This window comes from Eleutherodactylus coqui, chromosome 4 (genome assembly GCF_035609145.1).
Source record: "Eleutherodactylus coqui strain aEleCoq1 chromosome 4, aEleCoq1.hap1, whole genome shotgun sequence".
Classification (NCBI taxonomy): Eukaryota; Metazoa; Chordata; class Amphibia; order Anura; family Eleutherodactylidae; genus Eleutherodactylus; species Eleutherodactylus coqui.
This window is the reverse complement of record NC_089840.1, coordinates 121,140,081-121,158,658: the sequence shown is the minus strand read 5'-3', so window position 1 is coordinate 121,158,658 and position 18,578 is coordinate 121,140,081. Positions and strand designations below refer to the sequence as shown.

At 43.3% G+C, this 18,578-nt stretch overlaps 1 protein-coding gene across 6 annotated transcripts in view; it reads left to right on the top strand.

Annotated features, from left to right (window-relative positions):
* Window positions 1-18,578, top strand: part of ST7L (suppression of tumorigenicity 7 like) — a 126,935-nt gene that overhangs the window by 52,557 nt on the left and 55,800 nt on the right. For all 6 annotated transcript variants that reach the window (XM_066600042.1, XM_066600047.1, XM_066600046.1 and 3 more), the window contains exon 12: window positions 16,592-16,742. In XM_066600042.1, the coding sequence (XP_066456139.1) occupies window positions 16,592-16,742 (151 nt within the window). The remainder of the gene's footprint in view (window positions 1-16,591; window positions 16,743-18,578) is intronic.

Here is an 18,578-nt window from a genome sequence, read left to right as displayed (position 1 = left end):
GCTCAATACCCAGACCCTGGACCTGTGTGAGCTTATCCTATAGCTGACAGCCATCTGGATTTCTTAAGTTTTGTGCTATACTATGGCTTGGATGCATCTATACTTTACTTATGGCTATGCTTTGGCCTCAGTAGCCTTTTGTGCTTTGCCTAAATAGTCTTATAGCCTTGGTATTTTGCCTTTATGGTTTACCCATGAGCCTAATAGCCTAGGTATTTTTGCCTATAGTTTTTGTCTATAGATTTTGGTTTTTGCCTATAGACTTTTTGTGCTTTATCTATGGCTTCTGAGCCTGGCCTACATACTTTTAGCCTTTGTGCTTTGCCTGGGGCTTATGGTCTCTGTGATTATGTGCCCTCTGTGCTTCGCCTAGTGGTTGTGGCTTCTGGCCCTCACCTATACATTTTAGCCTCTGGCTTTATGCTCTACCTATGACCTATGGGCTCTGCGCCCTGCTTATGACCTAGGTTTTTACCTATGTATTATGGCCTCTGAGTTTAGTTGCTGCCTGTGATCTCCGAGCCTGGCAGGTGGTCTTTAACGGGAGGACTAGTTGCCGAAGCCTTTTTTTTTTCTTCACCATGCATCTTCAGTTAAGTATCTGTGGCAAAAAATACCTATAGAAATCTGACGTTAAGGCTGCCTGCAGACGGCCGGTCGGATCCGGCTGCGAGAATTCTCGCAGCGGGACCCGACCCGAGCGCCTGCAGAGAGCAGCGCGTAACTAACCCGCTCCCACAGCTCCGGCTCTTTCATGTGCCGGCAGAGCCCCGCAAAGAATTAGAGCATGCCACGGTTTGTTTTCTGCGCGTGATTTTGCGCAGACAAACCGCGGCCGTCTGCATAGGATTGTGTATTGTAATGCAATCCTTTGCAGGCGTGTACGGGCGGAAATTCTGTGGGAAATCCCGCCGCGGAATTTCTGCCCGTCTGCAGGTGGCCTTATACTGTTCTGATGATTGCAAAAAAACAATACGAGGAGTAGATGCAAATTTTAGGAGTATGGAGCTTACATTGGGTAAGACCAGGTGATCGCTTACCGCCTATGGGAAACTTGTATAGGAATCTATTCCCTAAAAGTTGCATCCTTATGTGGAGAACTAGTTGTAGAATGCCTTTACACCTTGATCGTTAATTTAGACAATCTCTTTTTGTTTTCCTATGCTTAAAAAATAAAAAATTGAATCCTGATCTTTAGGATTACTTTTTATGAATTCAGAAACAATGCTGTATTCTGTTGGGAGTTCCTCTACGAATCTACATGAATCCTCCTAACCTTTTGCAGTTTAGCAGTTTACAGCCCAAGTTGAAATGACTGCTTAGGCTTGTTCTAAGCATATATCATCCTTCGCTACAAAAGCATTGGTGTAATATTGTGAAAATAATGTGCTCCTTCAGTTGAATCATACTTCCCTTGTTTTATCAAACTACTAGGAAACAAAGTGAGTTCTATAGTTTGGTTGGTGGTAATAAACAAACCAGTACAACGGGGGCCGGCTGGATCCTGGGGGCTAACAGGCTGTAGAATTAGAACACCCATTTGGTTGTGTGGCATGGGTTTCAATATTAGTAGAGAATACTAATACTTCAAAGCTGCAAGTCAACTTTTGGGTTTCGCTAGTACTCTATTGGTGGATTATCCAACCCAATGAGCTATTAGCCATCAATAGCATAGCACTTCAAGCTATGAACTTCCCCCTTAGTTAGTAATATAGTTTAGTCTCTCATGGGTGCTGTAATGGGCATAAGGGAAATTACAAGATTGCTTACTGGTAATGAATTTTCCGTGAGCCCATGACAGCGCCACTAATTCTTCTCCTATTGATGAAAAGGGATTTAGGTTTCAACATAAGTAAAATAGAAAAAGACCTTAAATAGTCCATGGAACCTTATTAAAAAAAAAACTAAAAACTGAAGAGGTAAAAAGTGTTCCCACCTTTAAAGAGATCTGGGAGGTTACTGTTTCCTGTCCGGATGGAAGGTAGTCTCATGACTAAAAGGTATATTTAAAAAGCAACACCAGTTTTTGGGGGGTTTTTAGGCACTCCGTCTCCCAGTAAAAATTCTATAAAAAATTATCAAAAAGTCTTATCTACCAAAAAATGGCAGGAAAAAAAACTTTAGCTTGCTCCTAATAAAATAAGCCCTCGCTAGCCCCCGCAGATAAGGTTATCTGCTCATGTGCCTGTATCCAAGCTCAAGGATTTGAGAGAGATTCATGGATGGCATATTGAACGTCATCCATGTCTGAGGAGGCTGTCAGGGCTGTTGGTCTGGACCGCTCTGCATTATTTACATACCGCATGAGAGATTTTCAAAGTTCCAAAACTCAGGTATGCATTTGGTCACGGTCATAACACATATAGTATTGAACAGAGAGGGCTGCTTCATACTTATAACACTGTAGGTAGTTTTTTTCTACATGAACTACTGACAGGTTTCCTTTTAAAGGTTTTCGAATACATTGTATGGTGTATTAAATGGTACCATTTAAAAAATACAACTTGTTGCGCAAAAAAATAGCCCTCATACGGTTATGTCAGTGGAAACATAACGTTATGGCTTTTAAGAGTCAAAAATGAAAACTTAAAAGTGGCTGGCAATTTAAAGGTTAATAAAAGAACATGAAAAAATAGTATGCTACTTTTCAAGAAAATAGATGAATCACATGGACTGCCCACAGCAGAGATACATCTGAAAGAATAAAGCAGCAATGCATCCAAGACTAAAAGTTCACATGCATCCAGAAGAAAGTTATACTCAAAGGAGCAAGAAGGCTGTAGGAGTTCTTCCCAAGTGGACAATGAAGAGAGATGTCCTGGAAGGGCTAGGTGTGAAGAAGAGGGGTGTACCTGAGGACTAAGGGCCCTTTTACATGGAAAAACATGTTGGGCGCAGATCTCTTATCCCATTTTCTGCATATAGTAATTCTCGTTTGTCAGTCAGCCGGGCATAGATTTACACTGAACGATAATACTTCAGATTCTTGCTGGATGTTGAGACCCTCAGTTTTTGATTAGTGTGAGTCCAAGTGGTCAGACCATCAACTTGCTCTGATAGTTATTGCCTATCCTATGGAAACGGGATAACTTCACTTGGTGGGACAACCACCTTAGGCCTCCGTCACACGGGCTTTTTTTCTTGCGATTTGCGGATCGCATAACGGATGCGCATCCGCAAATGCGTGACCGGGGCCGACGATTCACTGAAAAAGCTGCACCTAGCAGCGTTTTCAGTGAAACCGCCCCGCACTGCCCGCTATCCTCTGCCACAGCTGTGCCACAGCGAACGATGTTCGCCCATTGAATTCAATGGAGCCGGCAATACAGCTGCTGAATGAGCTGCCTCTGATTGGCTGAGCACTGTGACCAATCAGAGGCAGGTCTCAGCTATTGAATGACAGCTGAGAGCTGCCTCTGGTCCCCGCGCTCAGCCAATCAGAGGCTGCACTCACTTACTTACCCATTCATGAATTCATGAATGGGTGAGTGAGAGCTGCCTCTGATTGGTGAGGGCTGTGACCAATCAGAGGCAGCTCATTCAGCAGGCGGGGATTTTAAATCCCCGGCTGCTGAGTACTACACAAAGCAGTTCAGGAGAACTGCCGGCCGGACGCGGCTGAACTCCGGCTGCAGGGACAAGGTGAGTATACATTTTTTTTTATTTTTACACATTTTAGGATGATTTTCAGGGAAGGGCTTATATATTTAAGCCCTTCCCGAAAATTCATCCTGCGCTCGCCGGCAGCCCATTGCTTTCAATGGAGATGGCTGTATTGCCGGCTCCATTGAATTCAATGGGCGAACATCGTTCTCCTCTGCCACAGCTGTGGCAGAGGAGAACGATCTTTAGTTTATGTTCTCAATGGGGTCGGCGCTGCTGCCGCCGGCCCCATTGAGCGCATATATAGAACACAGCGATGCGCAGAACGCAGATAGGCGCGTTCTGCGCATCGTTGTGTCCTATAATTGTTCGCACACCCGCATGAAAAGCGGACATGTGACCGATCCCATTGGGATGCATTTGGTCTATAGATCTGCAGATCACAAGCGCGTCTGCAGATCGGACCAAAAAAACGGTCGTGTGACCGAGGCCTTAAATGGTGCCTGCAGCGTCTCTTGTTTATTACTTAAGTCTCTTCATGTAATGAAAGGAACAATTCTGGTAGAAGATCTGCTATATAACAGGTAATTATTTAGCAATTGAAGTGACTGAACTCCTTAAAAATACTCCGGTAAATGATTTATCCAATAACAAAAAAATTACAAAAATATCTTCATTGCTCTGTAGCCTTTTTGAGTGTTGACTCTTTTCCCACTGGCATGGCAGGTATTTATAGGATATGCCCAATAGGTGATCTAATTCACATGCTGCACATTAATACATCCAGTCGTCAGACTCCTCTGAGCGGATCAGCATGTGACAGTACCCAACGGTTCACTACCTGCAAGCACATGGTACAGTACATCATCCATAGGAAATAGCCCTTAATCACACTATATAGATGTCTCCTCTTGGTTAATCTTTTGATCATCTATATCCTACTCTGCTTGACACGAGGACGTTGGCCACTACAAGCTGGGGAATCTAGTTTCGTAGACAAGTGCACCAGCATAATATTCAGCACAGACATTGTATTTCTCTCATCGAGGACATCAAACAGTTCTGCCCCTTACATGCCTGCTAAAAATAAATTCTCAAATTTCAAGAGCTCAATGACAAAGGGTTTCACGTCTGTCTCAATGGCCCAAACATTTATCGCTGCCCAGACTTATTAGGAAATGTATATTTTTGGAATAAATGTGGACAAAGAAACTGGGAACAGAACAATTTGTTGCACAGCTTCTGTGTCTCATGTAACACAGAGCTGTGGCATGTACAGAGTTAATAGTAACGATGGACATTACGAAGTTCTGGGATGGCTGTACTTTAATACATTGCAGCATTCCATTTATTCCAAGAAATGCGGCTCAATCATTTTGCTAAATTACTCCAAATTTGCTTTGTATAAATAATGACTAGAATATAATATATAATGAATGAGCAGGTCTGTGCTATTTAAGGGTTTCTTTTTTTTTTTTTTTGTAACATCTGTGTCCCTCATGACGTCCTATAAGACCTCTGGGGGGTCATAGAAATTTTTTGAATTGCGCACTTATCCACTGTTGGTGGGGCATCCATAGGAGCCCCAGTCACAGGGAAAAGTAACCTCCTGTAGTAACAGTAGTCACTAACAGAGCTGATCTGGGTCTGCTTGGACCCTGCAGTTCTGCTGTGGCTGGGGGCACCCGCCGGCTTGAATAGCGGTAGTGACATTTCCGCTTTCTTTATTTACTACATAGCACTCATTGCCTTCTCCTTCAGGTCCTCTGCTGTGACTAACAGCCGAGGACCCAACCTATTCCTGCTACATTGTATGAGCTTTAATCCCATGCCATATTTTTACCATTGGCGGGAATTAAGGTCCTGAATCAAGCATCGTAAATTTAAAGGAGTAGAACTATTTGTATTTTGTCAGTCAATTTATTGCTTTCCTGCTTCTGCCACAATATATTTTTATGTGCTGCATGAAACCTGATATCACACAACACTTATATTTGTGAATAAAGAAAACCATTCATGATCTCCTTGTCAATAGAAAGCAAGTATTGTAACCTTTACTGGTGGTGATTACGTTAGATTTCCCAATCATGCAGTGTAATTTGAATGAGGTTTTTAATTTCTGTTTCCCTGTCAATTTTAATAAAACATTCAAAAATGCTGCCAGATAGGTAATTGCCTGAAGAAATTGTTACTCGCTTGCACGAATGATCAAGAGAGAGGCAATTTTGTACCAGACGCCTTGACTTCTCTTTGTTCATTGTCATTGAAGGGAAGATAAAACCGGGTAGTCATCTGTAGGTTAGGAAATATTAGCTTTAATTACCACATTCTCTTCCATCATTGTGAGTTTTGACGTATTCCTGACAATTTTGAAACTCAGCAGTGTTTTCAAGAGAGAATCGTACCAAATTCACCTCTTTATGTGGCTTGCTAAAGCTGCCTGCTGTAGTCCAAACTTCACACTTTCATCTCCAAAGCTTTTCCTGAGCTGCTCCAGTCCTCTGGAATGTGCTATCCTGGACAACTAGGCTAATCCCCAAAACTCACAATTTTAAGCAAGCTCTAAAAACACATTAGAGATGAGCGAGTATACTTGCTAAGGCACTTTACTCGAGCGAGTAGATCTCCCCTCCGTTCCTGCCCACTCCCCCCCCCCCCCCCCCCCGCCGCTCCCCGCCCCCCGCTGGCCCCCGAATCTTCAGAGACGAGCAGGGAGATAATCGGCTAAGGCACTACTCGCTCGAGTAAAGTGCCTTAGCGAGTATACTCGCTCATCTCTAGAACACATCTTTAGGGAGACATCTCACATCCCCTATTCTAGCTATTTCCCACCTAATTTTCCTACCCTTCCAAACCTGATCACAGCATACCCCTCTCTACCCTGTACATATGAATGTACATATATAGATTGGCTGGTGACTGGCTCACATAGCAGCATATATACTACCCTATTTATAGTAAGGTGGCTAGACCATTCAACTAAACACACAGATGCCCCTCATGTGTCTACCCTTTTCTTTATAAATCACTTCAATGTTATATAGAATATAAAACCAATAACAAAAAAGAATGTCTGACTTTGTCTCTGTATTTACCCTCTGATTTGTAAAGTGCTGTGGAATATGATGGTGCCATACAATATAAATAAGGGTGATTTGTGATGGGGCAGTGTGACTGGTTCCTAGTTTTTTTGTTTGTTTGTTTATTTTTTTAATGGAAAAAAAACACAAAAATCTGTGATTGAAAGCTTCCATACTTCCCCATAGTAGAACAGAAGCTGCTTATAGAGCAGCTCTCTTTTGTCACTGATAGAGGAGGTTACTGAGCTGGGTGCTCACCTCTCTGAAATCCATCAAAGTGCTAGCAAGCACTTGTTCGTGAGTGAGTGCTTTATATGCTCCGCCCTTGATCACATGACTGTGACGTTATGGCAGGTCATAAAGCATAAAACATGCAGAGCCTGATAGCAGCCGTGTGCTGACAGGACCTGTGACGATGTCACCATTTTGTGATCAGTCATCTGGGCTCTGACCTCCATCCCTGATCACATGACAGTGATGTCATCACAAGTGCTTCACTGTATTAAAAACCTGAAGAGCTGGACAGCAGCCATGTACTGACAAGACCTGTGATGATGTCACCATCGTGTGAACAGGTGTAGTGACCCATAAATGGGTCCTACAAAAGCTCCTTTGCCATTATTTGTCGGTGTTTAATTTCTGAAGGGCAGGCAGGGGTTAACCACTGCCCTGCAACTGAGCTATTAATAATCTGCCTGGTGACCAGTTAATTCTCATTGGTTGCAAGCAGATTCAGCCCTGATAGGATAGCAGCACCGATGAGCCGAGCAACCTGATAGGCTGTCATGCCGTGAGGTGACAGGAGCGTTGAAGCCTGTGATTGGAGCACCTGTCGTCTTGTTACACCAGAGAAGCGCACGGGAGCAAAGAAAATAAAAAGTGTTTGTACGCTGTGAGGTGACAGTTGTTCCAGAGAGTTGGTCATAGGAGGAGAAGGGAGTGAATATAGTGGAGCATGCCCGTAGGAGTTGTCATAGGGACGCATTTGTCGGAATTAGGAGGATTGGGTTAGTGGCAGTGAAAGCTGTTGTCGGGTCATCGGAGAAGTCCGGAGCCCTGCGGATTCCTGTCAGGCACCCTGTGTCGGGTTGTGGCCCACTACACCAGAGTGACGGCACTGATCCCTAGGGAGAAAGAGAGCAAGCGATTGCTGAAAAGGGATAAATACCACCAAAACCCCATTGCCATGACCATCCATTATCAGGATTTCCCGGGAGGCTGTTTATGTCAGGAGGCCCCTTCAGCAGCGCCTCCCTCACATTCAGGATAGATAAGGCTCCAAATTTCCGTTAAGGTCTAACAGTCCACCAGCACCTGCACGGAGGCAAATTAATGTGGAGACCAGGAGTCAAAGCCATACCTAGGCACAAATTCAGTGTGATTACAGCTGGGGTATGTGTGAGGTTTTGAGCCATTGATGTAATTACTGTTGGAGGGGTAGGGGAGTTATGCCCCTGAATGTTACTATTACTGCTGGGAAAGAGGGACAGTGAAGCTCTGGATGTGATTTATACTGTGTGGAGGGAGGAGTAATGAAGCTCTGGATGTGATTATACTGTGTGGGGAGGAGTAGTGAAGCTCTGGATGTAATTATACTGCGGTGGGGAGGAGTAGTGAAGCTCTAGATGTAATTATATTGCTGTGGGGAGGAGTAGTGAAGCTCTGGATGTGATTATACTGCATGGGGAGGAGTAGTGAAGCTCTGAAAGTAATTATACTGTGGTGGGAAGGAGAAGTGAAGCTCTGGATGTGGTTATACTGCGGTGGGGAGGAGTAGTGAAGCTCTGAAAGTAATTATACTGTGGTGGGGAGGAGAAGTGAAGCTCTGGATGTGGGTATACTGTGTGGGGAGGAGTAGTGAAGCTCTGGATGTGATTATACTGTGTGGGGAGGCATAGTGAAGCTCTGGATGTGATTATACTGTGTGGGGAGGCATAGTGAAGCTCTGGAAGTAATTATACTGCGGTGGGGAGGCGTAGTGAAGCTCTGGAAGTAATTATACTGCGGTGGGGAGGCGTACTCAAGCTCTGGATGTGATTATATTGCAGTGAGGAGGAGTAGTGAGGCTCTGGATGTTATTATACTGCAGTGGGGAGGAGTAGTGAAGCTCTGCATGGGATTATACTGCAGTGGGGAGAAGTAGTGAAGCTCTGGATGTGATACTGCAGTGGAGAGGAGTAGTGAAGCTCTGCATGGGATTATACTGCAGTGAGGAGGAGGAGTGAAGCTCTGGATATGATTAGACTGCAGTGGGGGGGGAGTAGTAAAGCTCTGGATGTGATTATACTGCAGTGGGGATGAGTAGTGAAGCTCTGCATGGGATTATACTGCAGTGGGGAGAAGTAGTGAAGCTCTGGATGTCATACTGCAGTGGAGAGGAGTAGTGAAGCTCTGGATGTACTTATACTGCAGTGGGGAGGAGTAGTGAAGCTCTGGATGTACTTATACTGCGGTAGGGAGGAGTAGTGAAGCTCTGGATGTGATTATACTGCTGTGAGGAGGAGTAGTGAAGCTCTGGATGTGATTATACTGCAGTGAGGATGCGTATTAAAGCTCTGGATGTGGTTCTACTGTGTGGGGAGGAGTAGTGAAGCTCTGGATGTGATTGTAATGTGTGGGGAGGCGTAGTGAAGCTCTGGAAGTAATTATACTGTGGTGGGGAGGAGTAGTGAAGCTCTGGATGTGGTTATACTGCGGTGGAGAAGGGTAGTGAAGCTCTGGATGTGATTATACTGCAGTGGGGTGGAGTAGTGAAGCTCTTGATGTGATTATACTGCGTGGGAAGGAGTAGTGAAGCACTGGATGTAGTTACACTGAGGGGGGGAGGAGTAGTGAAGCTCTGGACTGATTATATTGTGGCAGAAAAGGGTGGTGAGCCTCCTGGATGTGTTTATTCTGTGATGGGGAGATGTTTTTATTTATTTATTTTTTTTTTGCAAGAAATTCCTTGATAGTGGTTCTCTAAAGTTAAAAACATTTTTCCAAGTCTTAAGGGGAACCTGAAAAGTGTCCAATTTTTGTGCCAAACGACAGCTTCAGAGCAGAGACAGCTGGATTGCAGAGCCAAGGGGGTATAAAGCATACCTCCCCCTGTTCCTTTTCATGTCACCTACCAGCCGTAGAGGAGGTGAGCGTTTGTTTTTATGACTACATACCAGCCCCATAACTTAGTTTAAGGGGCTGTGACAGGTTCCCTGTAAAGGGTTTAGAAACGGTGTCCTAAGTATTGGTATCCAATCTTAAAGTACCTATTTTATCCTATAGGGTTATTGCCCCTTTTATGTTTTAGTTTTTTTTAGATGTTAAAGAAACAGCAACGGCATTGGATGTGGTAATGGCACTGTAACAGGGGGTTTCATTTACATTCTTCAGAGCCCTGTAACCCATCAAGTCATAACTGTCGCGGGTTGCTGAATATACTGGAGCTTACACACACTCAATCACTCACTATGTTGTGGGACTACCTTTTTTTTTCCCCCATGACTTATATGCAATAATTGAAGATGTATATATTATAACATCCTCGTGCTAGGCCTGCAGTACTAGAAATGGTCACCAGGAGTTTGCGAGAGTCGTCTCCTGTAAGGAAATATCACTCGTTGTTGTAATGGGTAAAAGGGGTGATTTATCAGAGTTGCAAAAAGGGATGTTGTTGCATGACAATGCTCCTCCGCATACTGCTGCCCATGCTGTTGATACAAGGTTAAGGTATTGGGTCATCCTCTGTATAGTCCTGATCTCTCACCTTCAGAATATCACCTGTTTGGTCCTCTCAAGGAGACATTAGGGCTTGTTAATCCACTTCCAAGAACTGAAGGAAGTGATTCATGCGAGGCTCGCAGCTCTGCCAAAAATGTTTTTTTTCTGAGGGCATAGAAAAGTTTGTTCAATGATGGAAGTGCATTGAAAGCAAATTATATTAGAGGTTTTCCACTTTATATTGAAATCACATTTTATAGCTGTATTGTGGATAATTATTGTCTCACTCGTGTGTGTATATACTGTATGTATACAATTTAGCATTTTTCTTCTGTACAGAATGTACATTTTTTGCATTAAGTCACTATAAGGCTACATATTCTGCAGTGTGCGGCAAGGAAAAGCCAGATCCTGCTTTTCCTGCCTATAATTGCGATCATATGGGTGCAGTAATTGTCTTTTATCTCTTTTGGCACTGCTTGCCACTGCCATTACCATTTACCACCTAACAAGTGAAGCATTCTCTACCTCGGTGGCATCGCTGTCCCTCAAATGTCCTCTGGACTTAATTGGATGATATCACCGGCTGCTGTAAATCCAAGAATATGATGATAATTTTGCAAGGGATCTGCAGCTCTCCCGTGCTAGGAAAGTCTGCTCTAATTTTGGACATGAAAAATTGGTTTCCAGCAGTAAATCAGAAGACGCAACCTGAACTCTTGAACTTTGTACAGTCATTCTCCATCTCCCAACTCTTATTTTACGACTGTAGTGTGCGTCAGCCCATATGTTGATGGAATTTGTAACTATACCTGTTATTTTCTTAGCTAACTATGAATAAAATGTTACATTACTATATATTTCTCTCTTTTGGTCTGAATATATCAAATTTTTATTGCTTATTTATTAAGCTGACAATAGACCAAATTTAGTAAATACAGCCCCAAAATTTAGCATATATACATGGAAAGACAGGTAGCTTCTGGTCCTCATGGGACAGATATATTTTGGTTCTTCCTGGAGAGTCCCATTTAAGGAACATGATAATCAGCCACTTCTATGCGTAAAAAATGTAGATAGACTTTCTTTGATGAAAGAGCCTTGACGGATACTGCAGCTGAGTGAATAGTCTTTTTTCTCATCGGAATTGCTAATGCCCACGGACGGATTTCTGCTGTTTTTTATGCGGCAGAAATACGTGGTCTTATCCTGCAGCTATTAGGTTCTATTAAACCTCATAGCTCAATATTCACGCTGCAAAATTCTACCGCGGAATTCCGCAGTGTGAAAGAAAACGCGGCATGCTCCTATTTACTGCGGGAATACGCGTGGCCGGCTTCCATTGTAGTCAATGGAAGCTGGCCGTCACGCTATACTTCTGCTGTAGCACAGTGGAAGTATCGCGTGAATATGCTTCCCCGCCCACGTCATCCCGCACTAGCGGCGCGTCTTGCTCTGTACTGCGCATGCGCGCCATCTCGAGAGACGGGAATAACGTAACGGATCCGGGAGGGGAGTATGGGAGTTTTGGGGAGCGCCGTGGCGGACTCTGCTGCGATATTCCGCTAGTGAAGCCCTCCACCGTCGTAGGCATGGGGCCTATTTCAGTACTTTTAGGTAACATATCTGCTTTTGTGTATTTTTTCTTCTGATGCAGTTAATCATGTGGGATTGCAGATGTAGCTAGACCCATTTTAAATCTTTTTATTTTTTGGCTGTGATGATTTGGAAAAGCTTTAATATTTTTAATTTTTCACTATAATAATAGTAGAGAATTTTTATTTGACTTATTTTTGCTTCTCCTTTTATTAGTCCCCAAAGAGACTGAAACTTGAATTGTCTTCATCGCAGCAGTAGAATCAAAATTAAATTCCCCAAAATGCCTTCACTGTTTTGATTCTAAAATATAACTTTTATTAAATAATGTCCAAAATAAGATAAAAGACAGACAGACAAAGCTCTGTGTAGCTGATGGCCACCCTATTATTTATTTCCACTCTATTAGACACTGTTTTTTTCTATTAAACTCTCAGTTCTTTTCTAGAACTTCCTGTAGGACCTACTTGTTAGGCCTAATTTCCCACACAAGGGAAGAGTTTTTGCGTATACCCCTGTTGCATGTTTATTTGTGTAGGGTCCCTAAGGTTGGCTGTCTTTTAGGCCTTTTTAGTTTAGTCATTATTTAATAAAAGTTATATTTTAGAATCTGAACAGTGAAGGCAAACTTGAATTGTCTGATTACTTTAACAGTATATTATAATACTATGGTATTGCATTATATTGTATTTTAACAGTCTGCCTAATAAAGATATGCCACAGGAAAGTATTTAATAGGCAAAAAGTCATGGCAGCCCTGAGGAACTTCAGAAGTCCCCAGACTGCTAAAAGACCAATACTGCACCCCTGTGATTTGACTGCCACATTTAAAGGAGTTACATACATAATCAGAGAGTTCTCTCTGATCAACTATTTCCCCAACCCTGAAAATAAGCCCTTACCTGATTTTCAGGGAGGCTTGAAATATAAGCCCTACCCCAAAAAATAAGCCCTAGCTGCATTACATGACAAAAAAACCCCAATATATTACCTAGCAGGCTCGGTCTACGTTCCTCCTGCTGCTCTCAGGAGCTACAGCAGGCTTCCTGCAGTCATTGGTCACCCAAAGCAGATGGCTTCCTGGTAACAAGATTCATAAATCCTGCCTCCAGGAAGCGATGCCTCTGATTTGGTTCTTGAGCGCCGCTCAGCCAATCAATGCAGCACTCAATGCACCAATGTGATAACTCTGATTGGTACATCCAGTACTGCATTGATTGGCTGAGCAGTGTTCGAGAACCAGTCACAGCCATCACGTTGTGGAGGTGGGATTTATGAATTGACCAATAAATGCTGAGGCTCAGCCAATTCATAAATGCTGCCGGAAAATTCTGGTAAGTGGGGCGACCCCCATACAGATTAAGTCATCAGCTGAAATTTGCCTTTTTGGCTGACTTTTCTCCAATTTCTAGGAGCACCATTTGGATCAAGCTAATTGTGCCTGAGCTGTTTTATAGGCAGATGACAGAATTCTTAGCCACTGTCACAGAGGGTAGCAGTTTACACTGGCAAATTTTTAGAAGAATCCACTAATTTCAGTGTGTTTGAGCAAAGGACGCAAATGGTAAAAATCTGTATGCCTAGGTAACTAATGATGCCACTGATTGGGGCTGCTAAGATATATATTTATGAGTGATGCGCTTTACACTTGAATTGCCTACTTGATATTCGAGGCAGCTATAGGTTGGAACTAGTAGCCCATTTTTGTCATGACAAGATATAGCTATATTAGAAGACCCTAACAAACCCATGAGGTGAAATGTCCCTGGGTACATGGAATGTTTTCCCACACAAGATCCATGCAAACCTCCACTGGTGTGTTAAACAAAGAGGATTACAGAGGATTAGCTAGCATATCACCCTCCAGCGTGATTGCCTGGGGCAAGCAGAGAAAGACTCACTCATGCAGCAAACAGGCTTTGCTTGACCAGAACCCAACCTCATCAGTGTTACTTAAAGAAAAGAGAAAGTTAAGTCACTTATTCAGATTAGTAAATTATTTCGAGATTGCTGGTGTATAAGCAGAGTCAAGTAATTGGCTGGGCTAGATCGGCCAAATCAATGCAAACTATGATCAAAGGAAGCGGTCAACTTTATTGTAAGTTTTTAATACCAGGCTTAATGTCTGTGTGTAGAACTGAGGCTTAAACTAAAGGTAAAGCATCTGAAAGAACTGAGAGTTGATCTAACAGGGGTACACTAAATAATATTAGTGGTATGTATGGTTAATATAGAGGGTGGAGTTAATTCTACTAGTGTCAATAAAATAAATTGTGACTTTTCACCGACTTCCTGTATCCCCATCTATCTGGCTATTATTCCCTGCGGTGTTGTACTGAAATGCTGGAAGGAAACTGGTACCAGAACTGATCCCATAGTTTTCTGTGGGTCAGTATAAGGGCTCGTTCACATGAGCGTATTGTCACCGCATATTACGCACGTGTATATCCTGTGTAGCATGCGATGAATGGAGTCGATGGCAGTCAATGGACTTTCATTAATCCATGCGTGTGGACACTGCGTATCGATACACAGGAGAAATAAATTGCAGCATGCTCTATTTTTCTGTAAATAATGGAGATTAAGCAATACCTCCACAGCGCCACCTATTGGAAGGCAGGAATACCTAAAGTCAATGTTAGACTCGTTATACAAGCTTTGCAACAGTGACCAGGAAATGTAAGCAAAGTCAGAGCTCATGCACAGACAGCTGTCATTATTGCAAGGCTTGTATAAAGAGTCTAGCATTGACCTTAGGTATTGCTTCCTTCCAATAGGTGGCGCTGTGGAGGTATTGTTTCATTTCTATTATTTGCATACTACACAGAGGAGCGTAAATGGCCTTTTAAGTCTTCTCACTCACCATCTAAGTGCTGTCCCTAAGGAGAAAAGATAGCGTTTTCTGACCTATTTCTCTGTGTATCATACGCAGCCCTAATATGGGTAGTGTATGATACACTGTCCATACGCATGCATAAAAAAAAACTCACACTGCGCATATCTGTGACCACATCATTCGCAGGCCATACGTAGCCCATATGCGGTCCCTGCCGGCAGAGCATATGGGCTGTAATGTGTAGAATGCTGCAGAAGACCCGCATACACCCATGTGAACGAGCTCTAAGGCATCTCAGACAGAAATACGTTACATGCAGCATTTTTCTCTCCAGTCCCAGATGCCGGACTAGTACAGAAATTGAACCGAAAAGGCATCAGTTGTGTCTGACTCCAGCATGAAAATATCGGCCGGACACAGCTGTTAAACTGAACACAGCCTTAAATAGGTTGTATGAAGTAAACCCCTTCCTGTCATACCTATGGATATATATACGTCCTAACTGCACATACCCCATGCAGTTAGGACCTCTATAGCTGTCCACTGCATACCAAACCAGCTCCATACACGGCCCGGCAGCAGCCGCCATCAAAGATGACTCTGATCACAGCTGTTAACTCCTTAAATGCCGCTGCCAGTTCTGACAGCAGCATTTAAATGTCCCGATTGATTGGTATTTAAGTGTCCCAAATGGCCCCGTCATAATAAGATTGTGGGGGTGCCGTCCAGATGTCACGACACCCTGGAGCCTTGGGAAGGCCCCATGGGCTGCAACGATTGTTTGCCCATTAAAGACGTGCCTATGGAACGTCTTTAATAGATAGCCTGTTAAAATACGGTATAATACTGCATTATACTGTGTAGGCGATGAAACGATCACAAGTTTTGGTCCCGTATGGGGACTAATAAAAAAAACAAGTTACTTAAAGGAGGCTGAGCTGTAATACTTTACAAAGCCCATGAGCAAGAGTGATGCTGTGTTTCCTAACCCCTGTAACTGACAGCTATAATAACAGCCCTGATGCAGCGTTCACAGAGGTCATCCCCAACCTAACCAAACTAGGTACATTTCCCGAATGAAAGAAGTGCCTAGCTTGCACAATAGGGGAGCGTTGGCTGTATCACGTGATACGTAGTCATTCTGAAAGTAAACTACGTCCATGCCAGTAATTTAGCAAAAATGGAAATTCCGCTGGCAATTTTTATCCTGGGATAAAGCAGCAAAGTGGACGAGGTTTGCAAAAAGCTCGTTCACACGCCACGGAGAACCTGTTGGGGCCAAGCCACGCGAAATTCAAAGCCGCCGCATGTCAATTTTATCGACGTCTTTGCTGCGGCAGTCTCTCTTCTCTGTGGGGAGAGATGGCCGCAGCGGAATGCAGGTTTTGAAGCTGCATTTTTGCCTTGGAAATCTCGCGGTATTTCCGTGCGGTCTCGCTGCGGTCATTCCGTGGGATTTACGCCCCGTGTAACCGCAGCCATAAAATATTCTTGTAGAAATGATACGTTTTAATAGCTAACTAAAAGAAATGATGTTAGTAGTGCAAGCTTTCGAGACTACTTGGGTCTCTTCATCAGCACTTTTTTCAGTACTGCTAACACTGCACCAAACTTTTTATCTTAGCATTAGTCCCTGAGATCAGCACTAATATACAATATATTTCAAAGTTAGAGCACGTTTAGTGATTTTGTTTTAGTCTGCTCGCAAATTCCTTGATATTGGGTAGAATAGCCCTGCAGTGTTATAGTGTTAAATCCTTGTGCTTTATTGTTCCAGTACCTGTTAGAAATGAAAAGCTTGATTATGCCACCAGAGCATATACTGAAGCGCGGAGACAGCGAAGCGGTGGCATATGCCTTTTTCCACCTTCAGCACTGGAAACGAGTGGAAGGAGCATTAAATTTACTCCACTGCACATGGGAGGGCAGTAAGTATGTCTTTCTTCTATACCGTACCCTATATATCGCTTCACTATATAGGTCTATAACCGGCCCATATTAATTAAATTGTCAGCACCACTGGAATGCTCCACTGCCTGTATTAGTTTCAAAGGGAGCCCCGGCACTTGTGTCATTGTTACATCTCAGTGCACCATTCACAAGACATCAAAGAGAACATCTTATCTGTATCGGCCCCGCTGGGATCTTTGTAATGAAGATGTGCTTTTAAAATTAGACATGCATGTAAGCTTTTATTTTTTCTTTGCACAAGAAAATCTGATTTTCATATTTCATCCATGCAAATACCATGACATTTATATGATGGTGTTATCTTAAAGTGCTGCTGTCATAAAAAGTGACATATTTGTATACCAAAAGTCTCTGAAATGTAAAAAGTCTATTTTTTTAGTTCATTTTGCTTGGCTGCTGATATAAAATGACGTTAGTATCTGAATTCATCACTACATGTTGGCTGAAACCTCAGTTTTGAGCAACTCCTTCCAGTTGTTCTATGGGAATTGAATGTGTGCTGATTTGCTAGTGGCTAGATAGGCAGGACTACACTTCTGAGAATAGTAAATGAGAGAGTGCATGCACACCACCTACTGCTGTATGCTGCTCGCTCTGCCACTTACCTCCCCTGCAATGGAAAGCTGTGATGGCTTTTTCCAAAGACTGTGTTATGGCTGTGACTGTTCGGTCTCATTAGCCCACAGTGCACAAACTTGCTGTACAGATAATGCATTAAGGATGTGTTCTCAATATGTCATCACCTTATGCCCCTTTTACACTCACGATTCTCGTTTGCCTGAGCATATAACCTGGTGACATCCTCACCAGCTCGTCCGTGCTCAGTGTGTTTTAGACTGCATTTCTAGTTGAGAATCGCGCATTTCTCGTGAATCTATTGATCAGTGTTTCACTGCCACCCAATAGGTGGCGCTGCAGAGGTATTGTTCCATCTTCCTTATTTGCAAATATAAGGCCATGCATGCTCCTCTGGGAAAGAAGTCTTCTCACACCTTTTAGGTACTCTCTTAAGGAGTGATGTTACCCCTCCTGACTCATGTCACTGGCCTCTTACTAGCCAAGCCAGGATCCTACTGCACACTGATATAGGGCAAACGCCTCAAAACAGCTGTCTGTGTATGGATTCTGGCTTGGGTATCAATTCTCAATCAGTGTTCTAAAGATCTGTGTAAAGGGTCGGACATAGATTTGCAGGAATGCTGCCACCTGCAGAGGTATTAGTGTACATCTACACACGGCCTAAATGCTGCAGATTTTCCTCAGCGGAAAATGTCTCATATGAAAATGCCCTTACGATAGCTAAGGGATAGCTAGATGATCTATTGGGGTCTGACCACTGGGATCCACCAACGATTGCTAGAACAGGAATCTCTTATTCCTCTGTGAGAGGCAAAATGAATGGAACGAGAGCATGCATGCTCATCCACCACTCCCTCCATTTTAATGGGCGTTCCGAAAAACTCTGAACTCCAGTGCTCAGCTATTTCCTGTGTGCCCATTAATTTTATTGAGAGCACCAGAGCTTGCCGAGCACTTGAATTTGGCTATTTTCGGGACTCCCATTGAAAAGAATGGATATGGAGCGGAGCATGCCTTCTGTGCTGCCGCTCCAGCCATTTTACCAGTTTCTCAGAAGGATATTGACCCCCCTGTTCTGATGATCACCTAGTCATCCCATATTCTGCGGATAGGGAATTACTTAATCTTAATGGAATACCACTGTAATGCTACAGAGCCGTCTCCTACTCTCATAGTGTTACCAATTTTATTAATTTAAGTCAGCAGTGGTGATG